At 28.8% G+C, this 25,487-nt stretch overlaps 4 protein-coding genes across 4 annotated transcripts; 2 read left to right on the top strand and 2 right to left on the bottom strand.

The window, feature by feature from the left end:
* Window positions 1-5,950: 5,950 nt before the first annotated feature.
* Window positions 5,951-12,832, bottom strand: LOC113386271 (GPI mannosyltransferase 4-like). The gene is made up of 8 exons (XM_026624061.1): window positions 12,652-12,832; window positions 10,803-10,917; window positions 10,404-10,689; window positions 9,103-9,333; window positions 8,598-8,848; window positions 7,800-8,074; window positions 6,161-6,326; window positions 5,951-5,963 (listed from the first exon to the last, which is right to left on the bottom strand). Exons 1-8 carry the CDS (start codon window positions 12,830-12,832, stop codon window positions 5,951-5,953), a joined length of 1,518 nt encoding a protein of 505 aa, XP_026479846.1.
* A 1,251-nt stretch (window positions 12,833-14,083) lies between these two features.
* On the bottom strand, window positions 14,084-15,118 carry LOC113384514 (28S ribosomal protein S28, mitochondrial-like). Its single transcript, XM_026622238.1, has 3 exons — window positions 14,806-15,118; window positions 14,355-14,476; window positions 14,084-14,263 (listed from the first exon to the last, which is right to left on the bottom strand). The coding sequence occupies exons 1-3, from the start codon at window positions 15,022-15,024 to the stop codon at window positions 14,095-14,097; spliced, it is 510 nt and encodes a 169-aa protein (XP_026478023.1). The 5' UTR covers window positions 15,025-15,118; the 3' UTR covers window positions 14,084-14,094.
* Window positions 15,119-15,548: 430 nt separating this feature from the next.
* LOC113386272 (zinc finger protein 235-like) lies at window positions 15,549-17,857 on the top strand. The gene is made up of 7 exons (XM_026624062.1): window positions 15,549-15,672; window positions 16,125-16,264; window positions 16,452-16,547; window positions 16,626-16,772; window positions 16,862-16,987; window positions 17,112-17,307; window positions 17,447-17,857. Exons 1-7 carry the CDS (start codon window positions 15,550-15,552, stop codon window positions 17,855-17,857), a joined length of 1,239 nt encoding a protein of 412 aa, XP_026479847.1. The 5' UTR covers window position 15,549.
* Window positions 17,858-21,027: 3,170 nt separating this feature from the next.
* Window positions 21,028-25,219, top strand: LOC113386273 (solute carrier family 25 member 35-like). Its single transcript, XM_026624063.1, has 8 exons — window positions 21,028-21,049; window positions 22,352-22,500; window positions 23,033-23,181; window positions 23,558-23,722; window positions 23,805-23,896; window positions 24,100-24,206; window positions 24,832-24,946; window positions 25,005-25,219. The coding sequence occupies exons 2-8, from the start codon at window positions 22,411-22,413 to the stop codon at window positions 25,217-25,219; spliced, it is 933 nt and encodes a 310-aa protein (XP_026479848.1). The 5' UTR covers window positions 21,028-21,049; window positions 22,352-22,410.
* Window positions 25,220-25,487: the final 268 nt, after the last annotated feature.

The following is a 25,487-nucleotide window of genomic DNA, read 5'->3' on the forward strand; positions in this document are numbered from 1 at the left end:
ACATTTGCATGTGCAAAACTATAGAATTGTGCATACTACGCATTGTTATAATATGGATAGAGGATAACAGAGTTGAAGGAAATAATATTAAATTTAACCATAGGTTTTGTTTTATAGAAAAATGTTCAGTCATAGATGCTTCACTTCTCGTCAACAATATCAAATGCCCATATTTTGAAAAAAAAATTTGAATCAGTCAAATTGGTTGATCCATGTTTTCGAAATCGTGGACAAAAATTTGTATCCGAACACACACATACGCATTCATAAATGTTTTCTAAAATAAGGCAAAATGTTCAGAAATGTTTGAAACGTAAAAATATATAGAAATTTTTATTTCTCGATTTTTTGCTATTACTATTATATGCGATTGCCAAACAATATTAGGATGACCAATGATGACGATAAATTTAAAAGAAAAATAAAGAAATATTATAAGGAAATTGAAGACAAAGAAGACTGAAGAGTTATATAAAGATATTTTAATTATAATAGATATTATATTAATGAAATAGTCAAATAAAATGTATATATAAAATATGAAAACACTGTCTGACTGAGATATGAAAATAATGTATATAAATAAATAAATAAATAAATAAAACTATAACTTATTCTGCGGAAAGTTAATGAATGATGAATAATAGTCATTTCAAGTTATTTAAAAAAAAATTCATAGTGAGACTTAAGTATTTTATCATTTGTAATCCTGAATAAATGCTAAATATATAGAAATTTTTATTTCTTGTTTTTTTGTAATTACTATAACTTACCTTACGGAAAGTTAATAAATAATAGCCATTTTAAGTTATTTTTAAAACAATGGAGTTTTCATTATGAGACTTAATGTTATCGTTTGTAATCTTGAATAAATGCTCCAAATTTTAATAAAATTTTCCAACATACTTTAGTGCAATTTGTTTAAAAAAGGGCCTCTCAAAATGTACCGATTAACATTTTAAATTCATTGTTCAACAAAAAATCTTAATTCACTTGTGTCATTAGTTTTGACTGTATTCCTAGTAATGTTATTTACGTGCATCGTGCTTTGAGGCAAATTGCTGGAACTTTCTGTATCAAATTAAAATTTTGAAAACCAGAATTATTATCAATATTTAACAATATTTTTTTAAATTAAAAAAAATTCCCTGAAGCAATCGTTTCAGGCAAGCTGCAAGTTTTTTGAATCATTTAAATCATATGCTTAGTTCTCTCAAAAACTGCCATTTTTTACATTTAGCTCGGTATCTTAAAAACGACTAGACCTGCCTTTGCCAAATAACCACTTTTCCCCGTTATTAGGAATTGAGTGTTTTTTATATCATTCAAATGGTATGCTTTGTTTTCTCAAAAATTCAATTTCTATTTTCTGCACTATTTGCTCCGAATCTTCGAAACGGCTGGACCTGCCTTTGCCAAAAACTAATCAGCTCATCTCCCTATCAATAGGAATCGAATGTTTTTTGAACCATTTAAATCGGTTGATCCGTGCGCCCGAAAACGTGATTGGAAATTTGTATCCATACATACATACACACACACACATCTATTTTTTCTGAGGTATGCCAAAATGTTCAGAAACCTTCACAACATCGAGAAATGTAAAAAATTTCAATTTCGATTTTCGGCCCATTACAATAACTTACCCTACGAGAAGTTAAAAAAACGTTTTCTACTACAATAATGACATATTTTTTACTAAATTTGTTTTAATTATTGGATTGTTGCTCGAGAACGGTTTCAATATATATATATATATACATATATATATTATATATATATATATATATATACATACTGAAATTGTTATATGAGAAGTAATGCGCTTAGTGGGGTTGATACTTCGCTACATGCACTGCAGACCAGCAGAAAAACAAAAGTATTTTTAAAAATAATAATCCTCGGACCTATTTTCTTTGAATCTAAAAGGAATAACATTTTCGACTTTGAGACTTGAGAAAATATTAAAATCCTGTTTGAAACATTTCCTTATCCCCCTATAAGGCAAACGCGAATTTCCATCCTCTTCTGTCTCGATACTCTGCTTAGAATTGCGTCTCTGCTCCACCCACGTGTGTACGTCGTTCCGCGGAAAAGACAGCCTGGCATTATATGTATGTATGTATGTAACAAATCCTCTTAGTTTGTTTCTATTAAATTTTTGATGACATCGGGTACATCCCTCGTTTCTCAGGAACTGTTATCTCCGGTGACCATAGGGGATCCCGAAGGTGAACGAAACTGTGATGCGGAGCAAAAGATTCAGACCTTGAGGTGATGGATGATCAGGAAGATTTTATTTTGTATCGATGCAAATAAGTGATGTATATGGTTGTGCATTGATTTGCATACTTTACTTGCACTAGCTAGCAATCTACACATATCATTCGCATATTAGATCAAATTGCTTCATTCCTGTCACACAAAAATTGCTATACTGTATTTTTTTTTATAAAAAGTCGTTTTTAACTTCTCGTAGGGTAGTTATAGTAATGACAATAAAATCTAAAAATAATATTTATATATATCCCTACGTTTCAGAGGTTTCTGAGCATTTTGGCATACCTTAAAAAAGAGTGCGCGTAAGGTTTAGACGCGATTAAGTAAAACTTATTTGCTACTGTACAAGATGGCATTTAAGTATAAATAAATATCCTATAACTATCCTATAATTTAAGTATAAATAAACATCATATAACATTTTTTATTAATGCTTATTAGTAATATGGTAACACTCGTGATTCACACATTTATTAGTGTAAACCATTATACACATTTATATAATGATAAATTATAAATTATACTTTTATAATATTTAAAAATATGTATAATATTTAAAAACAATAATATAATTAAAGTCATACTTCAAATATCATATGATCGGTTTGTCATTGTAATTAGCATTTTGAAATGAACCTTCATTCCAAAAATGAAGTAATTGCTGATTAATAAATTTTAAAATATTCGTTCACACAGTGGATATGTTAAACAACGCCTAAGCAAATATTGTTTTCGCAACTTCACTCATCATGTAATTGTGTTTGAAGAACTTCATGTAATTAAAATTAACATGCATTCATTGACTGCTTGTATTTCTTTTACTTTTTTGTTGGTGATATAATCTCATTCTTTGATATGATATAATATCTGTTTTGCTTGAAAAATATTCCTTGTTGATATCGGTATGCATACAACGTTGATGCTGGTACGTATACAACGACAGTATTCTATTCACATACACGACGAGTAATCACAATCACAAATGATCTCATCGAGAGCGAATGACGAACAACTCGGGCGTAACGGACTTCCGTTGCATTTGTACTGATATACACCCTAGTCGCGCCTAAAGGAGCTTTACTTCAAAAGGCATTTTGTTTACATTTCTATGGATTCCGTACCAACGTTTATCCGTTGCAATGTTACTGCGATATTTTGTCTTTACGCAGCGCGATTGCTTTGAAAAAAAGTACAAAATTTAAAAAAAAAATTAAATATAAAAAAATCCAATTTTTTAAAAAGTCTTTATTTTCAAAAATTTCAAAGCTCTCAAAAATCTATCTGTTTAGTTTCCAAATAACTTTGAAGCTTTTTTAAAAATTGTAATTTTTGGTTCGAGAAGCAGACATGATGCCATGCACTACTAGTTCTTAGTATTAATAAATAATGTTAAAACTAGCATAATAATATCATTACTATTTAAAATAAATTATTTATTATTAAGTAGAACGCGAAGTTTTATATCTATCTTTCGATGTCCGAGGGTCATTCTCCTTTTTTTACTTTGAATAAAGAACTCAAGCGCGCATCAAAGCTGAGCTTAGAGCAGTAAATTTACAGATAATATGACGGTAATAGGCGTAACAACGTTATCTAGTGATAACATTTTTAATAATAAGTATTATTAGAATTAAGTATTTCTTTTATGTTCAATACATGCCAAATACTAACTGTTTTCATCCAAGATAAAAGTATTCATGTGGTGCTCAAAAATTATCATTCAATTTCTGACTGAAATAAAGAAATGCTAGTAGATTAACTCGATTACATTAATTAAATTCATTTTGCAGTAAGTATAAATCACTTATAAGGATTTACCAAATATCAAAAATTAACTATATGTATAAATAATGTGAAACAAATCTAGATTAACACTTTGGTATTTTTTTCACAAAATATAAATTATATGAATGTGAAAACAATCGATTACAAATATCCCGATTAGTTTTTCATCCCAATGAAATATTTGGACAAATTTTTTAATAAATAAATAAAGTTAATAATTATTTTATCATAAATTTGCATAGATTGTACTTTTAAATAAAACAAGAAATTTGGCAGTAGTTTTTTTTAAACCATTTTCAAAAAAAGTAATTTGGCAAATATATGAAAATATTATCGAGTGAGATATTTTAATAAATTAGTGACAATAAATTAATAAAGTTATTAAATATCAATTAAATATATTACCTAAATTCAATACTGAAATAAAAATAGATATTTTAGCTAAAATGTACGAAAGTATCATTAGAGTTTACTTAAGATATAATGCAATTCGTCATATTCTTAAAAAAATATATTAAAATAAAAATGACAAAATCAAAAATTTGTAAATGACAAACGCAGCTAACGTATAAAAATAAAAGCAAAATGAGACACTCAGGTCTTAGTAGTTCTTTGTGCAGTATACATCATTAGGGAAAATTTCTGACTTGCTCCGGCACTCATAACCTCCGTAATTGAAGCAGGAGAACCTGGACTCACATGTGGGAAAAATTCGTTTTCTTTTTGCAATTTTACACCATCGCGTTTTCTTCTGAAATGATAATAATAATAAATTTATTGACATAGTCAGTCATCAACAGCCAGAAGTAAATAGATATCGTTTATATATTGGTAAAAAATACAGACCGGGAATCAACAAAGTTTCTTACATGATTTTTTATATACAAATATTTACTAAATATATTTTTCATGTATGTGATTTTAAAATTATTCAATAAAATACCTCTAATAATTTGAATGAAGTTGGAAAGCTTGCATTTTGCAGTTTATGAAACAAAGCATTACTCGTTTTTTTTATAAGTTATGGGTTGGGTATTAATTACAAAAATCAGTTTTAATGTATAATGTTAGAAGCGATTGAAAACACACATTGTGATTCAGTTGAATGCTACTGCTTCTAAATAATTGCGAAAAAAGTTGTAATCCACAAATAATAATAATAATATTATTATCAAAGTCTTAGGGTATGAAGTGAAAGTATCATTTAGAAGCAATTCATTCCAGGTAGCCAAAAGTGTCAAAATATTATTCTAGGGTAAATCAAATTTTTATAATTATTTGTTTCTATACCTTAGTTTTATGTAAAGAGATCAAACTAGACACCATACTTTGCAAAAAAACTATTGTCTCATTCCATCAAAGGCATATATGATATTTAGTTCTATGTATTTAATTTATCATAATTTATTTAATATTTGTATATTATCATTAGATATATATTTTTACCTGCGTAAAACTAATGATTCGTAATCATCACTCAAAGTGCCAGGTAAAGCGGCGATGATGGTGCAGCGACGTTCGTGAATTCCATAGCGCAAGCGGCACATATCCAATAATGCGACCACACGGCGATGAAGCTCTTGAATCGTACTAGAATATAAGAAATATAGTTTAATAATTTCATACTTTTGTTATTTCAAAATGGGTTATAATAGATTAATAGATTAATATTGAATTTTTTCATTATTTTGAAACGGTCTTTATATGAAAGTTCTTGCAAAAAGTACAAGGCGTCTCCACCGGATTAAAAAAGAAAAATTAATAGGTTCTGAAAAAACGTTTCATTGCAAATATAATTTTTTATAGTGCTTTTTGGGAACTTAAAATTATGTTTGCCGACAATAATATCCAATCTCCATTTTTGTTCTAAATGCTAAAAAGCGAACTAGCCGTGAATGCTAAAACATTATAGAAGACATATATCTATAGAAACTATTATTTTTGGATCTAAATATCTACATGCTATCAATAACCAAAGCGTCAATATTTTATCTCAAAATTTAAATTATTTTTTAAATAATTTCTTCTCTTCAGGATTAGGCATATGTATTTTAAATAAAGCGGCACAAAATGAAATTTTAATTTTAATTCATACCAGTTTCCTAATTCGTTCATGTAGACTCGTCTTCCGTAGCGAATTCGCCTTTGGCCTCCGGATCCGCCATACAGCAGCGTTAAGTCTTCCGGTTCTTTGGGAAGACCGAGCAGAGCGACGGGAATCGAGGGAACGCGACATGTACATACGTATATTTGACGTGCACCTTAAAAAACATTTTTTGTTTTATTCAAAAACATAAATTAATATATTTTTTACATCAATACAATATACTGGCCTCGTTTAGCTAAAATATCCCTCACACTTTAGTTTTTCATATATATTTACTTTTATATATAATTCTTAACTAATTAACTTTCCGTATGGTATGTTATAGTAATCGCAAAAAAATCGAAAACGAAAACTTGTATGTATTTTTACGTTTCAAAGGTTTCTGAACATTTTGGCATACCATAGGCAAAATGGATATGTGCGTGTATGTATGTATGTATATAATTGAAATTTTGGGAACACGGATCAACCGATTTCAATACTTTTAAAATAACATTTGGCTCGTATTAATAGGGAGACGTGTTGATTAGTTTTTGTCAAAGGCAGGTCTAATAGTTTCGAACATTCAGTGTTAGAGAGAATGAAGTAATTTGGATGATTTAAAAAACTTGAATTCAGTTTTAGAGAGAATGAAGTGTACGATTTGGATTATTTAAAAAACATTTTATTTGCATTGACGATGGAAAAAATTGATTGATTTTGTGAAGCTAGGTTCCAGCGATTTCAAATATCAAAAACAAAGTTTTAAAAAATGCCATTAGATATACATATATTATTATCGTAGTGACAAGAAGGAAAGAAAAATCATATGTTCATAATAAATTACTAATATAAGTAATCATTATAACTGTATATTACACAAAATCCTAACTGATGAATTTTACATGCAGGGGATTTTTATACTAAAAATTTTTAATTTTTGTCTATATTTTCTTTTCAAAATTTGTAAATTCGTATAAAATACTAAATCGTATCAAAGTGGAAGATAAGTCATATATAATTGGGTATCCGAGGACAGTAAATAAATCGGATCATATGGGCTTTATTTTTATGTTTACTCTTGTGTATTTAGTTACAGTCAAAGGGAATATCTTTTCCAAAGGTCTTACATTCAATATGAAGATATAGAATAAGAAATATATAAAAAGGACACACGTGTTTGTTGTGAAAGCTGAAAATAATGGGCAAATAGAGACTTTTATTTGTGTACATAAAGATGCACAATATTCTATTGAAGGTTTTTATATATTGGAAAATAAAATGTATATAATTGCGATTTATTTGTGAAATCATACAAATTCAATAAAAATTAAGCTTCGTGAAATCATAACCTTTGAGTTTGTGTAATATTATAGGGAGTTTAATATGATAAAATAAATGTGATAAAAATCATTTTCATACTTGCTGTTGAAATTTCATTGTGAAGCTTCTGAATTAGTTGAAAAGTTCCAGCATCTCTTAGAAGGCCATTGTATACTACAAATATAAAATTAAGGATAACCCAAAGTCTTATTAGAAATTTTGAAAAACTCGAATGACGTTTCTTGGCATCTGAAAATTTGACAATTTGATAAGTTAATATTGGCGTCAATGTTGAAGTATTTTTAAATTATATTCCAATCATTACTTGTAATTTCTTTGTCCTCTGTAGATTTTGTTTGTTCCTGCTTCTGTTCATTGCTCGGCTGTTTGGTTGGTTGTGTATTATAATGATGGTAATATTCAAAAATATCACAATTCAGGAGAACAAATAATGGTAAAACTGGAAGTAGGTAGTGGTCTTCTTTTGCTCCTAATCCAAATGGTGATAAAATCGCCATTAGAAATATTGGTCCAGCAGAACACCATGTGAGAAATGCTTCCATCCGTTTGCCGGCGAAATAATTTTTCCTCACCAGAAGACTAATAATTTAAGAATAAAAATTGTAAAAAAGTAATGGAAATATTAATTAATTTTTTTTAATTATGAAATTTATTGTGAGCAAAATTCTTAGATTTCTCATAGAGATTTATGAGAGTAATTTTGTGTTTTTTTTTAAACAACGTTTTTCAAAACCTTTTGCATATTGGTCAGATGAGTCAATAATATAACGAATAAATAAAATGAGCAATATTAGAAATCATTGGTCAATTAGCATGATTTATAGATTCATAATTTCTTTTGATTACATTCAACAAAATTTGAAAACAATTATAGATTCTCCAAAAATGAGTCCTAACAGTCTACATGGAACATGCAATGATCTGCATTTTGTTATGTTATGTTAATTTGCAATTTCCATATCAAAACGGTGATACGATAACAATGATTGGAGGAATATTGATTGTCACAAAATTTGTTGTAGTTATGGAATCAATTTGGCAACAAAATACAGAAATATCCAACAACATTGATATATTGATTGATTATTATATGATTTCTTACCAAATAGTAGTATTTATGGATCTCCAAATTGCTACGATCCCAAGTATATTGAAAAGGCATATTGCATTGAAAAATGGGATCCAAGGTGGTCTTGGGTCACTACCATCCACTGCAGGTTGATTCACAAATGCAATAGGTTCATTATATGGTGATGGAGCTCCATAATATAACGTATCCACCCCTGACAAAATTATGCAAGGTGGAGCAGCACCCAGAGCCAAAGATAATACGCGTTTTGCGAGAGTAAATGCCTTGAAAAAAAATCATTGATATTTGTATTATTATTGTTCAGATTAATATTATTTAACAATATATTTGACTTCAAAATTTAAAGTAACTGCCAAGATTATTGAGTAGTATCTTACGCAATTATTTCATGGTATAATACTGTGATTAGCTTTTCAATCGATATGTTCAAAAGTGGTAAATAATTTTGCATAATATTATGAATTATAATTTTATTAAATTTATCGGTTGCTATAAATATTTTTATTTTCCCACTCACTACAGATGCATTTCCCAATTCATTTTTCTCGCTTTCAGTTCGCAGCATCCACGCAATTATTGGAAAAGCCGCAAAAATGGCAAATCCGGGCCGATTGAAGTAACCGCAAACCGCCAAAGCGGCAATCGGCATTGCTGTCGCAAATTCGTTCTGGGTATAAGAAATAACTTTCACCTCATCTTCTTGAATAATAACTGTACTTGCGTTGGAATGACATATAGAACGCGTCACCTGAAAATTAGAAAAGATATGAAAATATTATATACGTCTTCCACTGCGCACGCATATGGTGCGTGAGACCATTGTCAATAGCTAGACGACCAACAGAACAGGTGCGTTGGCCTTTCTTGCATTATAGTGCAGTATTTTTAGTAAAATAAAATGTTTAAATTAGAATTTGGCATACCTTAGAAAAAATGGATGTATGTGCGTGTGTGTTTGTGTGTGTGTTTGGATAAATTTTTTTATCCACGATTTCGAACGCACGAATCAACCGATTTGAATGAATTAAAAAACAATCGATTTCTATTGATTAGAAGACGTGCTGATTAGTTTTCGGCAAAGGCAGGTTCAGCCATTTCAAAGATACGGGACAAAAAGTGCCAAAACCGGTAATTTGCTTTTTGGGATAACGGTTTGAATGATTCAATAAGCATTTTGCTTGTATTGATGGAATAAAGAATTGGTAAAATTTTTAGTAAGGTCTAGCAATTTCGAAGATACAGAAAAAAGTAAAAATAATGATATTTGGCGGTCAAAAATGATCATCAGATATATACACATCAAATTATCAGATATCTTAGAGATTTTAAATATGTGGATTTTCTTGGGTTCCGTACCAAGATTGTTAATTTTATTTACTTATACGGTTCAAGCAAGTTTCAAAATTTTCAGAAAAAAAAATTCAAAATTTTCAAAAATGTACAAAGTTTTATACTTTAAATATAAATTTCAAATTTACAATTAAGTTTGAAAATGTGTATATTTCAAATGCGTTATTCTAATCGTAAGAAATATATCATCAGATGGATTTATTCGCCACCTCTTGCTAATGTAAACTTTCTCAAGTGTTTTGAGCCATAAGATCCTCACTCTATATTTTATGAACGGTAAAATATATAGTGATTATAAATTACTTAAAAATATTTAAAACAATTGTTATCATCGATCGATTTATTGATTTAGACTTTTATCGCTCGAATATTTAATTCTGGTACGGGAAGCTCCAGCAATTTGCCTTAAGGCACGATGCCATACACCACTAGTTCTTTATTAAGATTGATATAAATAAATTGCCATACCTCATAAACAAGAGCAGTAAAAAGGTACATTTCCAATGCTCCTGTTATTGTACGCGTTCCATAAATTATCATAGCTCCTGATCCAGCTAATAATGTCAATCTTCTAACTCTGTAAGAGACTGCCTTCGGATTATTTTGTGTTATTGTATCATAAATTCCAATCATGCAATAATCAACCAAAAAAGACAAAAGGCACATCAGTAGCCTTGGTGCTACTAGTGTCGAGTAAGGGGTCACAACTTGAACTGGAAATCCGGATATGTAACTCAGGGCGGTTTGAATGTACCTAAAGATAAGATAAATAAAACTGAAGGGTAACAAAATATTTTAGCTTTTTTATGATATAAAGAACGTTTAACTCTATAATATCCATAACTTATTATATAATTAGATATTTACTTTAGTAAAAAAAGTGGTCCTCCAATCAAAGCCAACGGGAAGAAAATATGACGATTTGGAACGCCTTCAGCGTCTATTCGCCATCCTCTTGCTGAATCTACGCCCAGTGCATCACCTAGTTTGTAATATTTTAGATTTATCGAATACTAATCAACCTGAAGATGAATACCATAAAAACTATCTAGTAAAATGTACTAGCAAAAATCGTGTCATTATTCGGTTTTTGACTTTTTACTCAAAAAATTTTAATAATAAATTTTCTTAGTATTTTTTATTTTACAAATTTTATTAAATGCGCCATTTTTTATGAAATTTATCTAAAATCAATTGATTTAAAAAAATTTAAATTCATAGTTCAACAAAAAGTATTAAATTCTTAAACTTAGAAGCAATTTTGTTATTGTTTTTGATTGTAGATCTAGATTATTTACGGTTACGGTTTCAAAGTTTAACCAAAAAACCGAAAAATAGTCATTGTTCGAGCCTCACAAATTTTATTCATCCATCTTTGTCTACCTGACATGATAAAATAATTTCCTACCCTAGTATAGGTACTAAGCTAGTTATAAGAAATTATTCATTCTGTATGTATACCTTGACCCGATAACATCTAATACGACTAACTAAAATTAAATATAAACAATTTATGAACTAGTTATTATTTTCCATTCAGTTCTATGTTATTTTAGGTCTGATATAGCCTTTTTGATAATTAATTATATCTGGTCCTTTGAGGTAATAAAGTGTCCGTGTGTAGTGATTTTTTAATTGACTTTTTAATAAACATTGTACCGGGCGCTTACAGTCATAATTTTACCAAACCTCTAGGTAAAAGCTTACAATTTTCACACAAAATATGGGACTCCCTGTATATCTATTTGTAATATTTGATAATATTGACTATATTTTGTTGTTGATCAATGAATATATATTTTTTTAACAATTTTCTGAGATTAAAAAAAATTAAATATTTTTAAAAATTTATTTTATTGCGCATTTTTACTGCGTCAAAATCTTCGCATAACCGGGGTAAGCGAATATCATATAGTTTTACCGCAAAACTTAGTCTTCTCAAGAGAACTTTCTCGTATATTGTGTAAATCTTGGCATAAGAAGCCGTTTTAACTTAAACTAGAATGTTATCTTGAAAAAATAAATAATACAATAGTTGTTTAAGTTAGTTGTTGCATTCGATGTATCTCGAGGACCAGCCGAGCCGTGTCTTTGTAAATAGCAGTAAAAAGTAAAAAAAATTCGTTCACGTTTTGCCCACAATTCTGCATTTAAAAATTTATCAGAATTTGAGAAAATAAGTAGTTTTTTATGTTTGCTAAATTAAAATTAGACGATTTTCTTGGAATAACGATAGAGTACTTGCTCTTAAAGAACATACTGAATCATTAAAGTCCTACGGAAACTGGTTCGATTATAAAAATTGTTGATTTTTGAAAATTTGTTTTTAGAAAATACTCCAAGTTAACGTGTTCGTTCGTTTTCAAATATGTGTAATAAATCCACTCGGAATACGTTTCATCACCCATAAATTAATTTATTTTTATTGATCAAGTCGATTATTTACACATTTCGGAAAGTTCATGTAACTTACCTTAAGGCAAAATACCAATACCAACTAGTTATATATTCTATGTCTAGAGTGTAATAATATTAGTACTTAAAAATCAATATAATTTTGCATAATATCATTTAAACGTATACCTGTATGTAGGAAGTAGGATTTTACGATTTTGCGTATCAAGCATATAAGAATAATGATGATCGTTACCATCTCTTATTCAAGTATGTGATTATCCAACAAAAGGATTCCCAAAACAAAATAACAAGCGCTAACCAGCAGCATCCTCGAAGGAGTCAAAAAATTCATCCTTATGCACGTATCCTGTCTGCGGCAGGAACACTAGAATCACGCGTACTAGAGCCAGCAGGAAATATCTATCGTATTCTGTTCTCAAATACTTCTTCACAAAAGCCAGAGCTCCAGGGAAACTGAGGTATTTATAAAGTTTTGCCATAGTAACAATTTAGAATTTTGAACAAGCTTTTATATACACTTTCAAATAATAATATAAAAATGCTGCGATGCCATTTTTGAAAAACGTTATAAAAATTTGTTTCGAATTTTCGAAAGGCTACTTTGATTACACTGCGTGACAAAAATGGCACTTTTATTTTTTTCCTCGAACTTTTTTTTGTAAAACTACTAGTTAGAATTGCACGCTAATTTCAAATATACCTCTAATTTTTACCTAACAGTTTTAGTTTTTGAGTTTTAGGAAACCTACTTCAATTAGTCATTTCGGTCATCACAGTTTAACGAATAAATAAGAGTTTTATTAGTCCAGTAATTATAGTAAAATCACCTCGGAATTTGAGATACGCAGCTGTAAGTCTGTAAATACTGTATATTTACACCCTAAAAGTTGTCTCAAAACTTACATATGGTAGGGTGTACGCAACATATATAGGTTTTAAGACAACTTTTAGGGTGTGAATATACAGTATTTACAGACTTAACTAACTTAAGCTTAACTAATTTAAGCTTAAATGACTGGACTATATCTGCTGTTTTGGTATGGCTTTGACTGTAAGACCTTCTTTGCATAATCCAGATAGTTTTTGTTGCATCTGAGGTGACGATTGTTTCTTCTAACTTATTTGATAATTATCGGTAGATTAGGAGGCAATCAGTGTTTCATTGGAGATTGGTTTTAATGTTTTCATTTCCGCGATAAATGAGTTAATGCAGAATCTTTCAAATAAGATTCCAATTGGAATATCACAACGTTTTTCTCAGCCAAAAAAGATAAAAGTATTTTTATACTCATTCGGAAGTGCAAAAGTTTTCATTCATGTTTTATCCCAAAATTCTGATCCGATTTTAAAACTGTTCAAAAGAAATCAGTTGGAAATATAATTAGTTTCTAGTTAGATTGATATATTTGATAGCATATAATTGTTGAATTTTTTTTTTACTTTGATGAAAATTTTTATGCAGTTTATGGTCTTAACAAACATCCCAAAAAAACACCATGGGACCAAAAATGTGGTTTAATTATAAAAATTCATTGAAATTTGGAATAATGGACTATGTGTTTTTGCAACTTGCCTTAAGACAAAATACTGCCAACACCTAATTTGCTATTAGTATTGATTTCGTTTATCCCTCACAATATTTCAAATAAATACAAAATAAAATAAATTTACGTATTAAGTATAATATATATAATTTATTTATTTACAATGCATTAACTATATAATCCTGATACAAATTCTTTTATTTTGTTTCTGCATTTGCTTGAGCACTTCGAGCAGGCGATGAAATTAGTCCTAAAAGTACTGCATCAGCTTCTAATATTGTCAAATCTTTTTCAGATCCCAAAAATCTCGTTGATAATTCAAGATCTTTTACCCTAAGCCTGACACGTGCACCACGAACATAATCTCTGAAAATGAAATCGTAATAGAAATACAATTTTAATTTAATTTAAATACAATGAAGTAACATTCAAAATATATTCAAAAGCGAATACATACTCGCTATTTTTCTGAGGTCTAGAGCATACAGCATGGAATTTCCAACCAAAGTCTATATATAGATCGTCACCGACTATGTGGTATATTTTACCAGTCACTATTTTATCTGCAGGATCTCCAAGCTATAATAGATAAAAATACTATTAGACAATTATGAATGTTATAATACAATATTGATTACTACACTCATTGAATCATAAATTAAAATATCTCTTATATTTATATCTAATAGTAGACGATACAATTAATATCGATATAGATGGAATCGAAACAACAAAATCATATGCATGTAACGTGCAATATACGATTAAGATATAAATGCAAAATGCACGTGGAATTAATTTTATTGTAATGATGGAATAATATATGAGCATTATTCTGATAACTTTTTGATATGTATACGAATTCTGTTCAAGCAATCACATAAACATAAGTTAATATCACTCCTTACATCAATAAATTTAGAGTTTCTCAATAAGGCAGCGAATGTCTGCTTTTCTTCTACTTTTTCCTCGGTTTTCTCTGATGTATATTTTTCAAAAGCTTGTGCAAAGCCACCTAGTTTGGATTTATCTGTTTCACTTGGTTGTTGTGTCTCAGTACTACAAAGGCGAGATAAAACAGGCTGGAGCCTTGAACCTCGTCGATATGTTCTTAAAATTATAGACATTATTATTTATAATTTATCTCAATTGTTTCAAATTCACGGACCAATTTGTTTCCACAACTTTGAGGTTATAAATTCTGTATGAGTATTATCCTTCAAAATTTGAAATGAGAAAGTGTTGCCATCTATGACATGATCTAACTTCTCTACCAACCAGATAAAAACATAGAATAAAAATAACGAAAAAACACAAACACGAAGTTAGGCGCAAGGCGTTCAAAAATAAATGATTTAAATTTAAATTATTTAATGCATAATAATAAGTACATATTTAAATTTATAATAATAAGTACGCATGAATTATTAGTATATATATAATAACATTAAATAAATGACTTCCATTTATTAAGACAACGAGCTTTTCAAAAATATTAACCGCCATGTTGTGTCCTATCTATAAAGCTCAAAGCTTCGTCCTGTGGAATACTCTATGACTCAAAGGATACGAAGTAAACAAAAACTGCTTTCTGACAGACGTAAAAACTTAATTGTTTTATTTATTTATTCTCCTGATTGTAAATTAAAAATATGGAAATTGATGTTATTAAACTTTGTCGTGTTTGTTTAGAAGATGGTGCTACAATGTCCTTATTTAGCACGGATTTTGCTGTTATGCCTTCTCATATGATGTGGATGTGTGCCAAAATAAAGGTTATTATTTTTTGGTGTATATTATATGTTATATTATTAATTATATATATATATATCTAGTGCATATTATATTTTGTTATTGCTTGTTGTATTAACATTATTGCCTATAATTGTTAATTAATGTACAGATATGCCTAATATTTTTATGATTTAATTTTTAAACAAAAAGGCTAATTTTGTTTAAAGACTATTAATTTAATGTATTACAATCTATTTGAATTTTTATGTATTTGATTTATTTTGTATCTTAAATGTTTAATATCATTTTCTTCTTTGCCTTTTTCAATATTTCAAATTTTTCTTTGATATTAAACTATTTTTATGTCAACCTTATTATATCAAAAATAAATATTCACAAAGTGTGGTCCACACATTTTGGAGAAATTCAATTATCTAGTGTAGTATATAACTATATATAAACTATGAACTAATATTTGATTTAAAATATATAGGTTTTGAAAGATGATGGTATGCCTCCTTCAATATGCAATAACTGCATATATCGTTTAGGTGTGGCTTACCATTTTCTACAACAATGTGAAAATTCTGATGCCCGACTAAGACACTTCTTAGGTTTGGAAATGAGGAAATTGTGAGTACATATACAAAAATCTATGGCTATTATAAATATTGATATATTTCACATAGAAAGTTTTTATATTTATATCAAGTATATAAATATATTAATTCATACACTCACTGTTCTCAATCAATAAAATATTTTGATATGTTATAAGAATTTATGTTTGTATATTAATATAATAACTAATTTTTTTTAGAGGGCAGGAAGTAGCAACAATGACTGATGAACCTTGGCCAACTCTTACTGGAAATGGCTCCGATGAAAATTCCAAAGATAAAAAAGCTAAGAAAACGTTAGTAGTGGAATTTTGTATGATTATATTTATATATATATATCTAATAATAATCTTGGTTTTCTTGGTTGTTACAGAAAAAACACCAAAACGTACAAGGTATAAGAGAAAAGCTCCTGATGAGTGCAAAAAACGTGGACCAAAAACATTGCCAAAAGTACCTCAGACCTGCTATGAGTGCCAAAAAACTTTCAAATGTGCTGCACAATTGCAGATGCATATAAGGTGATAAGATTACATTGAATTACACTTCATTTAGTTCACTTTAATTATTTATTTAAGTTCATTAATTATATTTAATGTGTTTCTTGCAGAACTCATACAGGTGAACGTCCTTTTGCTTGCACATATTGTACACGTAGGTTTGCACAAAAACATAATCTTGCTATACATATTAGGACTCATACTGGAGAAAAACCATTCCAATGTGAAATTTGCAGGTAAAATGTTTGAATAATATATAATATTAAAAAATGAATGGCATAATATTGGTTATTCTATGAATATGTATATTCTTATACAACAATTTGTCAAACCAAAATAACTTATATGTGCTATTTACAGCAAACAATTCTCAGCACTAGGCAATTTTCAAGCTCATCAAAAAATTCATAAAGGTATTCGGGACCAAGTATGTCCTGTATGCAATAAAGGATTCATAACTCCGGGAGATCTCAGTAGACATATGGTAACTCATACTGGTATCAAAAATCATCATTGTGATATATGTGGAAAATCATTTAGTCGTGGACGTGATATGGTAAGTAATAGTAAAGCAAAAATGGTATAAAGTAACATATTTACATATAAGTATATTTATTTTTATATGTTATAAATAAGCAAGTTTTAAACCATTAGTTAAAATTTTTAATACATTTGATTACTGTATGTCTTTGCAGATGAATCATAAGAAGAAGGTACATTTAGGTGAACAAATTTCCAATAGAAAAGCGCAAAATCAACAAAATGAGCAGCGTAGTGAAAATGTTATCCAGCCCCCACCAGTTCACCAGCATCAGCCAGTTATAAATCACCCCTTACCAATCCATCAACAAACAACAAATTTGCCTTTACAGCATCATAATTCGACAACATTACATCATGCCACGTCGCTGATGCCACCTTTAGATAAAAATCAAGCTGTTCCAGTTGTACCATCTGCTGGCGTAGACTGTTTAAAAATGTATGATGTACAACAAGTACCTTTTAGAACTCAATTGTTAGCTCCGCCACCAAGACCAATTGCTTTAAATATTGTCAATCCTATAAACACTAGTGAGGAACCATATTATCATAAATATCTTATGTAATGATTCGGATTATCATAGAGGTGATAATGTATATTGGTTCTAATTTTAAACTGTGTATATATATTACTGATATTGAAAAATTATTATCTCAGAATGTATGATCTGTACTTGAAATACTTTATTGGATTATGATTTGATGCATATTAAACAATTACTAATCAATTATAATAAATGTTTTTTCCTAAACATTTATTCTGGAAATGTGATCTGAACTTGTTTTTCACTGGAAATATTACAGAAATGGAGTATAGTTGTAGAAAAGTGTTATATCTAGTAGTACTATACAAATTTGTGTAGTTATGAAGGTCCAATTTTGCAAATGCATTTACTATGGAGAGTGTTAAAGATGTGATAGGTAAGATATTTTCAAATTTTCTACAAAACTTGATTGCTAGATTAAGATTTATAGTAGCTAATTAGCATAAAAGCTATCACATTGTTTTTATTATGTGTGCTTTTTAAATATAAATCATTTCGTTTACTTTATCAATTTATGTGCTTTCATAAATTAAAACAAAATGTTGATTACCAATACTCATGTATGAATTTGTTAAATGGTTTAATTAATATTTAATTCAGATTTGTAATATTTATTTAATTTAGATCTAAGCAATTAAGTAAGTTAGTAATGATTTAAGATAGTAATAATATTAAGAATGAAGAAATTTGTATAAATACAAATACTGTTGGAGAATAAGTTTTTTTTCTGTATTTCAAAACTTTCATGATATCGCAATTGGTTGTTTAATTGTTCCTATTTCAAAAATTTAAAAGCCGTGTACATTGTACAAATATTTCCTGAAGCGCACAAACAGTTTATAGTTCATAAAAGGTTTGCATAAAGAGCAATTTTTACAAAAAAAAACTAGTGGTGTATGGCATCGCGCCTTGAGGCATCTTGCTGGAACTTCCCGTAACGAGTTAAAATTTTGAAAATCTAAATTATTTTCGATATTCAAAAATATTTTTTACTGCAAATTTTAAAAAAATTGAAATAAAATAAAATGTTTTTTCGTTTCTAACAATTTTTTTGTCAACACAAGCAGAAAGTTTTTTGAATCATCCGAATCAAATGGTTATTTCTCTCAAAAACTGCTATTTTTGGCGCATTTTGCTCCGTATATCCAAAACTTATCACCACTTCTCCCCATCATTACGAATTGAATGTTTTTTGGATCATTCGAATCGGATGCTCCGTTCTCTCAAAAACTCGTTTTATATTTTCTGCACTCTTTGCTCTGTAACTCCGAAACGGCTGGACCGACTTTTGCCAAAAAACTAATCAGCACATCTCCCTATTAATAGGAATCGAATGTTTTTTTAACCATTCGAATCGGTTGATCTTTGCGCTCGAAAACGTGGACGAAAAATTGTATACACACACAGACACACATTTTTCTAAGGTATGCCAAAATGTTCAGAAACCTTCAAAACTGGAAGAAATGCAAAATTTTTCAATTTCGATTTGTAGACGATTACAGTAACTTACCCTACGGGAAGTAAATATATAGATTGAATATTAAAATCTGAAGATACAATAGTTTTTGGTAGGAAACTAGGTATTATACAAATCTATGTTAAAGCTGTGAAATTTTAAATTTTCTTAATTTTTTTCAATCTTAGTAAATTGGCTGACGGGCATGCAGCATATCAATATAATTTAAAAATGACTGACCGGATTTTGCTTTATAATTCAAAAATTAATAAATTAATAAAAGCGAGGTAATTACCTAAAATTAAGTAATTACCTTAAAGATTCAAGATTTTGAAATATTATTAATAATATTTCAAAATCTTGAATCTTCAAATTTGCGAATTCAATTTCAATAGAATCCGGTTCAGATCAGGTTGGCTCTTGCAAATACTACTAATATGACCCGAAATCATTCATATGTGGCATGCTTTGCAGTGGGTAAACTATACATTATTTTTTGTTTGGTGCCTCTTTCACTTATTGGCAATCAGTTATTTTTATACGAAATATTTTTTTAACTTCTTGTAGGGCCAGTTATAGTAATCGCAAAAAAACGAAAATGTGTATATATCTTTACATTTCAAAGGTTTTTGAACATTTTGGCATACCTTAGAAAAAATGGATGTGTGTGTGTGTGCGGTTACAAATTTTTGTCGACGATTTCGGGCAAACATTTTACTTGTATTGACAAGATAAAGATTTGATTAAATTTTTGGGAAGGCAGGCCCAGCGGTTATGGACTCTCGATAAAAGTGAGTTAAAAAATCTCATTTGGCGGTCAGAAATGTTTATTGGACATATGTCCAAATTATCATATATTTTATAGAGATTTTAATAATGTGTACACATTTTGTGTAATTTTTTCTGGGTTCCATACCAAGACTTTTAATTACGGTACGGGAAGTACCAGCAATTTGCCTTGAAGCACGATGCCATGCACCTCACTAGTACTAGATTCATTTGTTATGGCAAAACAACGTTTGCCGGGTCAGCCAGTATTGCTATAATATTCGGTGTTTTTTAAATGTTTGTATAGGCAGCATTTTTTTTTATAAATGTGAACTTTATCCTGTGGCAAATGCGTTGCATCGAAATGAAATCCATCGTTCTATTTCTAGAACTCGTTTAGATTCGTATGTTACACATGCTTTCACGAACACATTGGTTCGTAAATATTGAGGCTGGAAAACAAAATTAAAATCATCCAAAGAGTCGAAGATTTGCTTGTAACGAGTTAAATAAATATAAACATGTTATAAATATCTAAACAAAATAATTGTTACAGTATTTTATTTAAAAAAATCTACATCAAGTTTTCGTTCGTAGTGCCTTCATCGAAAATATCACCGAATCTTTTCAATTGAACCCACGATTATCACAAGGTGTCTACATCAGTTCGTGCGTGTTGTCTGTTTGTTCTACAATTACGTAGTTGAATGTTTTTTTCGGGATTACTGAACATCATAAAAACACGTTAAATGATATTTTTCGGCACATCGAAAAATTAGTGGCATTGCGACATGATGCTGGAACAAAGCCGAATTATTTTAATTTGTTTTGATTGGTTTCACATCAGAGTGCGTATGAGAGTTCGATTATTTTAAATTAATAATAATATATTTAACTAACGATAAATAGTAGTTGATAGATTTTATTTTGTGATAAAAATAAAACTGATGAAATGTTGTAAAAACTTGGATCTAAATACTTTATCGCAGGTAAGCGGATTTTAGAGTTAGTTAAGCTAATCCGAGGTGGTTACACTAAATAACTTAAATATGATTTTATATATTTGTGTATTAGAACTTTAGTCAGAATTAAAAATGAAATCTGAATCATTTTCGATATACAAAAAAAAACTAAATAAAAATGATACAATTTTTTTTACTATTCAATCTTCAAAACTTTACTATTAAATTATCTGTTATATATATATTCTTCTTTTACCTATGATAATAATTATATCTTACTTTGCTTATTCTTATATTTCGATCCATATGTTTTTTTGCTTTTAGGCCTTGTATAAAGGCTTAAAATTCTGTTTAATTCTCTTGATCATTAACTTGAAAAAATTAGCTCTTCCACCAGTTAATCAAAATGCTCATTTAATTTTTTTCATTTTTTTTTATTTTACAGTTTTCTCAATCATGACGTATCATTTTCCGATATTTAATGGGTAGTTTTAATTATATTACAATTAATTTCAAAGATTTAATTTAAATCTAAAGTATCTCATAGGAGATAATCTCTTAAATGCATTAACACCAACATCATATTATCTTAAAAAATGTATTTTATTTTGATTGACAATAAAACTATGCAAAAAAAAATCTAAAGTATTCGAAAACCCTGGACTAATTTTGCTTTTAGAAAAACCCGGGACACAAGGTGTAAATCCGGAACTGTCCTGGCTAAACCTGGCTAAGTATTAAATTATTTTCTTTTCTTAATTAGGCATGATCAAGCTTGATACATCATTGGCTTTAAAATATGTAAACTGTATTCCACAAAGCCACCAAAGAATATTAAGCAAATATTAAATGTGGTCGGATATTTACAAAATGACTAGACCTTTTTCTATTAAATTTGCTGATAGTGAGTTCTAGCGTAAATCGCTACTTACAATTTATTACAGTTGAGTTGCTATTTAATTTTATATATTTGTGATTATTATTACAATACTACCACGATATATTTAAATTTTTGATATTAATATTGTTTAAAACGGTTTTTCAGCAATTTATAACATAATTAATCATGGGTTTCTGACCCATATAAATTTTATTATATGAAAGTAAAAGAATATATACCAATGTAAAAGACTGTTTAAACCCACCTTTGGACATTTGTGTTCGGAAATTTTTAAATTCCTAAAGAATCCTATATAATTATCTAAGAAAAGAATTACAATAGTAGAGAATAACTGTAACATTTTTTTGTGATTTTCAATTTTAATTAAATCTGTGAAGTATATTTTTCACATATGCAAAATTACTATAATATGATATTATTTATTTCAGATCCTGTAAAATGTCGAATTAAATTGATATTTCTAAACATCTAATATCAAGTACGTAAAATGGATTTTTTATTGGGTGGTGTAGCTGCAATGGGTGCAGGAATATTTAGCAACCCATTCGATGTTATCAAGACCAGAATGCAGTTGCAGGTAAATTTTATACTGATCTATAATAAAAAAATTAACATAATTTTAAAAAAATATTACTTAACCTTTAGGACCTCAGGGTATTTGTCACGAATATGTTTTTAGTTACAAGATAAAAAAACAACGTATTTCATAATAGAATAAACTGAATTGATCTAAATTTAGAAATCAAAGAAGAGTATACAATTACTTATAGTATACTATATTTTACTACACTAGTCAAGCAGCTGCTTGACTATAATTACCTAGGTAAATTATAATGAAACCTTCAATATCGAAAAAATTAGAATTTGAAGTTATGTATTGTATTTATAATCATTAATAATATCAAATATTTGAGTATCACCAATCTGAATTTTTTATTTTTTCATAATTTAATTAGTATAGGGAATCATTTATCTTTGATTTCTGTTTGAAATATTTTAAATCACTCTTTAACAATTTAGTATGGGCAGACAAAATCAATCCAATGAAATATTATTTTCACGAGAATTTATCAGAAATTTTTGTATCAAAAATTTATTGTTTATAATAGGGCGAGCTTGCTACTCCTGGATCTCATCCAATACATTACCGTGGCGTAGGTCATGCTATGTGGGTGGTTGCCAAGGCAGATGGTATTTTGGCATTGCAGAAAGGTCTGACTCCTGCTTTGATGTTTCAATTTGTTCTAAACGGGACCAGGTATGGACAAATTAAAAACTATTATAAAAAAGTAATTAATTTTTGCAAATTAGAATCTAGTATTTTGTAATATAACTCATAATAAGCCAGGTTATATTGACTAATATTAAAATTTATGGTATAAAGAATCTATCATTAATCATAAAGTTATAATAAAATGTTTCATATGGAAAGGAAAATGCCTCCCAAGTATTTGAAGTGATCCACATCTTCCAATTCTCGATTTCCTACCGTTATCCTAAGGGATTTATCTCATTTCAAGATTCCCATCACCTTAGGTTTGCCGATGTTGACCTCCATTTTAATTTAAAAACAGTTATTTATCAGTACATTTTTTATTATTTTGCCAACTTATAAAATGATGAATTTTTCGTAGATTGGGTTTATTTCAAACGTTGGACAATGCCGGTTGGACCAGAGATGCCGAAGGAACAGTGAATCCATTTTTATCAGTGCTTTGCGGTGCCACATGTGGAGTTTGTGGTGCAGCAGTCGGTAGCCCATTTTATTTGATTAAAACACAAATTCAGGCTCAGTGCAGGTACCATGATGAAAAAATTATGAGAAGCAAAAAATATTTATTTAGGACGTCGTTTTGTATTAAATTGTAAATTATTTGGCAGTCGTGTGGATCTCGCTGTTGGCCATCAGCACCAGCACAATGGAGGATGGCTGTCAGCGCTTGGTCATATTTATAAAAAATATGGAATAAAAGGTGTATATTTGACATATTTAAGTTATTGGGCTATGTTAATAGTATTAATTTATTGACCAATCCGTTTTATACCCAAGTACATTCAAATTATACATTAAATTAAATTAAATACATTCACATGCTACATTTAATTTTTTTGCTAATTATCAATAATACAGTAGTTCAATTTATACTTGATATGTTAAAGTTTATTACTTTGATAGGTTTGTGGAGAGGATTAGAAGGCACTATTCCTAGAACAGCAGTCGCTTCTTCGGCGCAGCTATCGACTTTTGGTAAAAGCAAACAACTGTTAGAGAATCAATCTCCGGTTTGTATGGATCATTTTGTTTTTTTTTTATTTTTCTTATAGTCTAGTCATTTAAGCTTAAATTAGGTAAAAAAACTCGGAATTCGAGATACCCAGTTGGGAGTCTATAAATACTTGTATATTGACACACTAAAGTTGTCCCACAACCTACATATGGTAGGGCCACAATATCATATGTAGGTTTTGAGACAACTTTAGGGTGTCTATATAAAAGTATTTACAAACTTACATCTGGGTATCTCAAATTCCGAGGTGAACTTATTATAATAAGTGGACTATTAGTGCTTGGTGAAAAATACTAAAGTTGAAAAATACCTTAATTTTTTATTATTCATGAGCATTTTATGGCTGTGCAAATTTCTAAAAATTTATGAGGAAAAAACAATTCCTCAATAAATGTAGGTTTATACAAACTGTGCAACCTAAGTAAAAAATATTGGCAAAATTCACTTATCCATTATTTTTTTAGAATGTCTAATATTTTTTGGTATTTATTAATAAACAAAAATCTTAAGAGATTTTCTTCCAAACATAATGGAATATAAATTTAGTATTAGTATTAAAATTAATTTTCATATTTAAGCAATTTATCGATTATGATTGATTATATGAATTTATATTACAGAAACTTAAAGAAAAACCAATATTATGTGCATTTTTGGCAAGTTTTTTGAGTGGTGCAGTTATGGTCTGTTGCATGACACCGTTTGATGTTGTTTCTACTCGACTTTATAATCAAGGTAACACATATTTTAGCAAATTTTTATTGGCATTACGTATATATTTATTGATTTTCAGGAGTCGATTCTAATGGTCGAGGTCTGCTGTATAAAAACGTTCTGGATTGTTTGCTGAAAACTTGGTATACAGAAGGAATTCGGGGTCTTTACAAAGGATTTATACCGCAATATGTTCGTGGAGCACCCCACACTGTCTTGTGCCTTGTTTTTTGGGACAGGTTGAAATCTATGCGAAATCAATATTTTGAAAATACATCTGCAGTTGGTGAATAGATATAAATGCATTTAAGTTATTATTTCGTTATTTATCTATATTTTAGTTAGTTTTGTAACAAAGTTGAATGAATATATTTTTGGCGTTTTTTTGCTCATAATCGATTTACTATTTCAACTCGTTCAAAAAGGGTTGTATTTTGCATTATTATATTACTATTCTAAAAACAATATTTTTTATAGCTTTTAATAAATGAGATTTCCAGTAAATTATTTTAAGAAAAATGATGATTATATAAGTTAAAAATATTCATACATTTAAACAGTA

Source organism: Ctenocephalides felis, unplaced genomic scaffold, assembly GCF_003426905.1.
Source record: "Ctenocephalides felis isolate EL2017-DRISC unplaced genomic scaffold, ASM342690v1 CF-g0.4_SCAFFOLD_03571, whole genome shotgun sequence".
NCBI lineage: Eukaryota > Metazoa > Arthropoda > Insecta > Siphonaptera > Pulicidae > Ctenocephalides > Ctenocephalides felis.

Excerpts from the sequence above, each read along its gene's own strand:
- LOC113386272 (XM_026624062.1), top strand. The coding sequence starts at position 15,550 with ATGGAAATTGATGTTATTAAACTTTGTCGTGTTTGTTTAGAAGATGGT. Across the intron at positions 16,265-16,451 it reads GGTTTGGAAATGAGGAAATT|AGGGCAGGAAGTAGCAACAA; the intron begins GTGAGTACATAT and ends AATTTTTTTTAG. Across the intron at positions 17,308-17,446 it reads TTAGTCGTGGACGTGATATG|ATGAATCATAAGAAGAAGGT; the intron begins GTAAGTAATAGT and ends ATGTCTTTGCAG.
- LOC113386271 (XM_026624061.1), bottom strand. The coding sequence starts at position 12,832 with ATGGCAAAACTTTATAAATACCTCAGTTTCCCTGGAGCTCTGGCTTTT. Across the intron at positions 9,334-10,403 it reads TTACTGCTCTTGTTTATGAG|GTGACGCGTTCTATATGTCA; the intron begins GTATGGCAATTT and ends TCTAATTTTCAG. Across the intron at positions 6,327-7,799 it reads AGAGGACAAAGAAATTACAA|GTGCACGTCAAATATACGTA; the intron begins GTAATGATTGGA and ends ATGTTTTTTAAG.
- LOC113386273 (XM_026624063.1), top strand. The coding sequence starts at position 22,411 with ATGGATTTTTTATTGGGTGGTGTAGCTGCAATGGGTGCAGGAATATTT. Across the intron at positions 23,182-23,557 it reads TTTGTTCTAAACGGGACCAG|ATTGGGTTTATTTCAAACGT; the intron begins GTATGGACAAAT and ends AATTTTTCGTAG. Across the intron at positions 24,207-24,831 it reads TGTTAGAGAATCAATCTCCG|AAACTTAAAGAAAAACCAAT; the intron begins GTTTGTATGGAT and ends TTTATATTACAG.
- LOC113384514 (XM_026622238.1), bottom strand. The coding sequence starts at position 15,024 with ATGTCTATAATTTTAAGAACATATCGACGAGGTTCAAGGCTCCAGCCT. Across the intron at positions 14,477-14,805 it reads GAAACTCTAAATTTATTGAT|CTTGGAGATCCTGCAGATAA; the intron begins GTAAGGAGTGAT and ends TATCTATTATAG. Across the intron at positions 14,264-14,354 it reads AGACCTCAGAAAAATAGCGA|AGATTATGTTCGTGGTGCAC; the intron begins GTATGTATTCGC and ends TTTCATTTTCAG.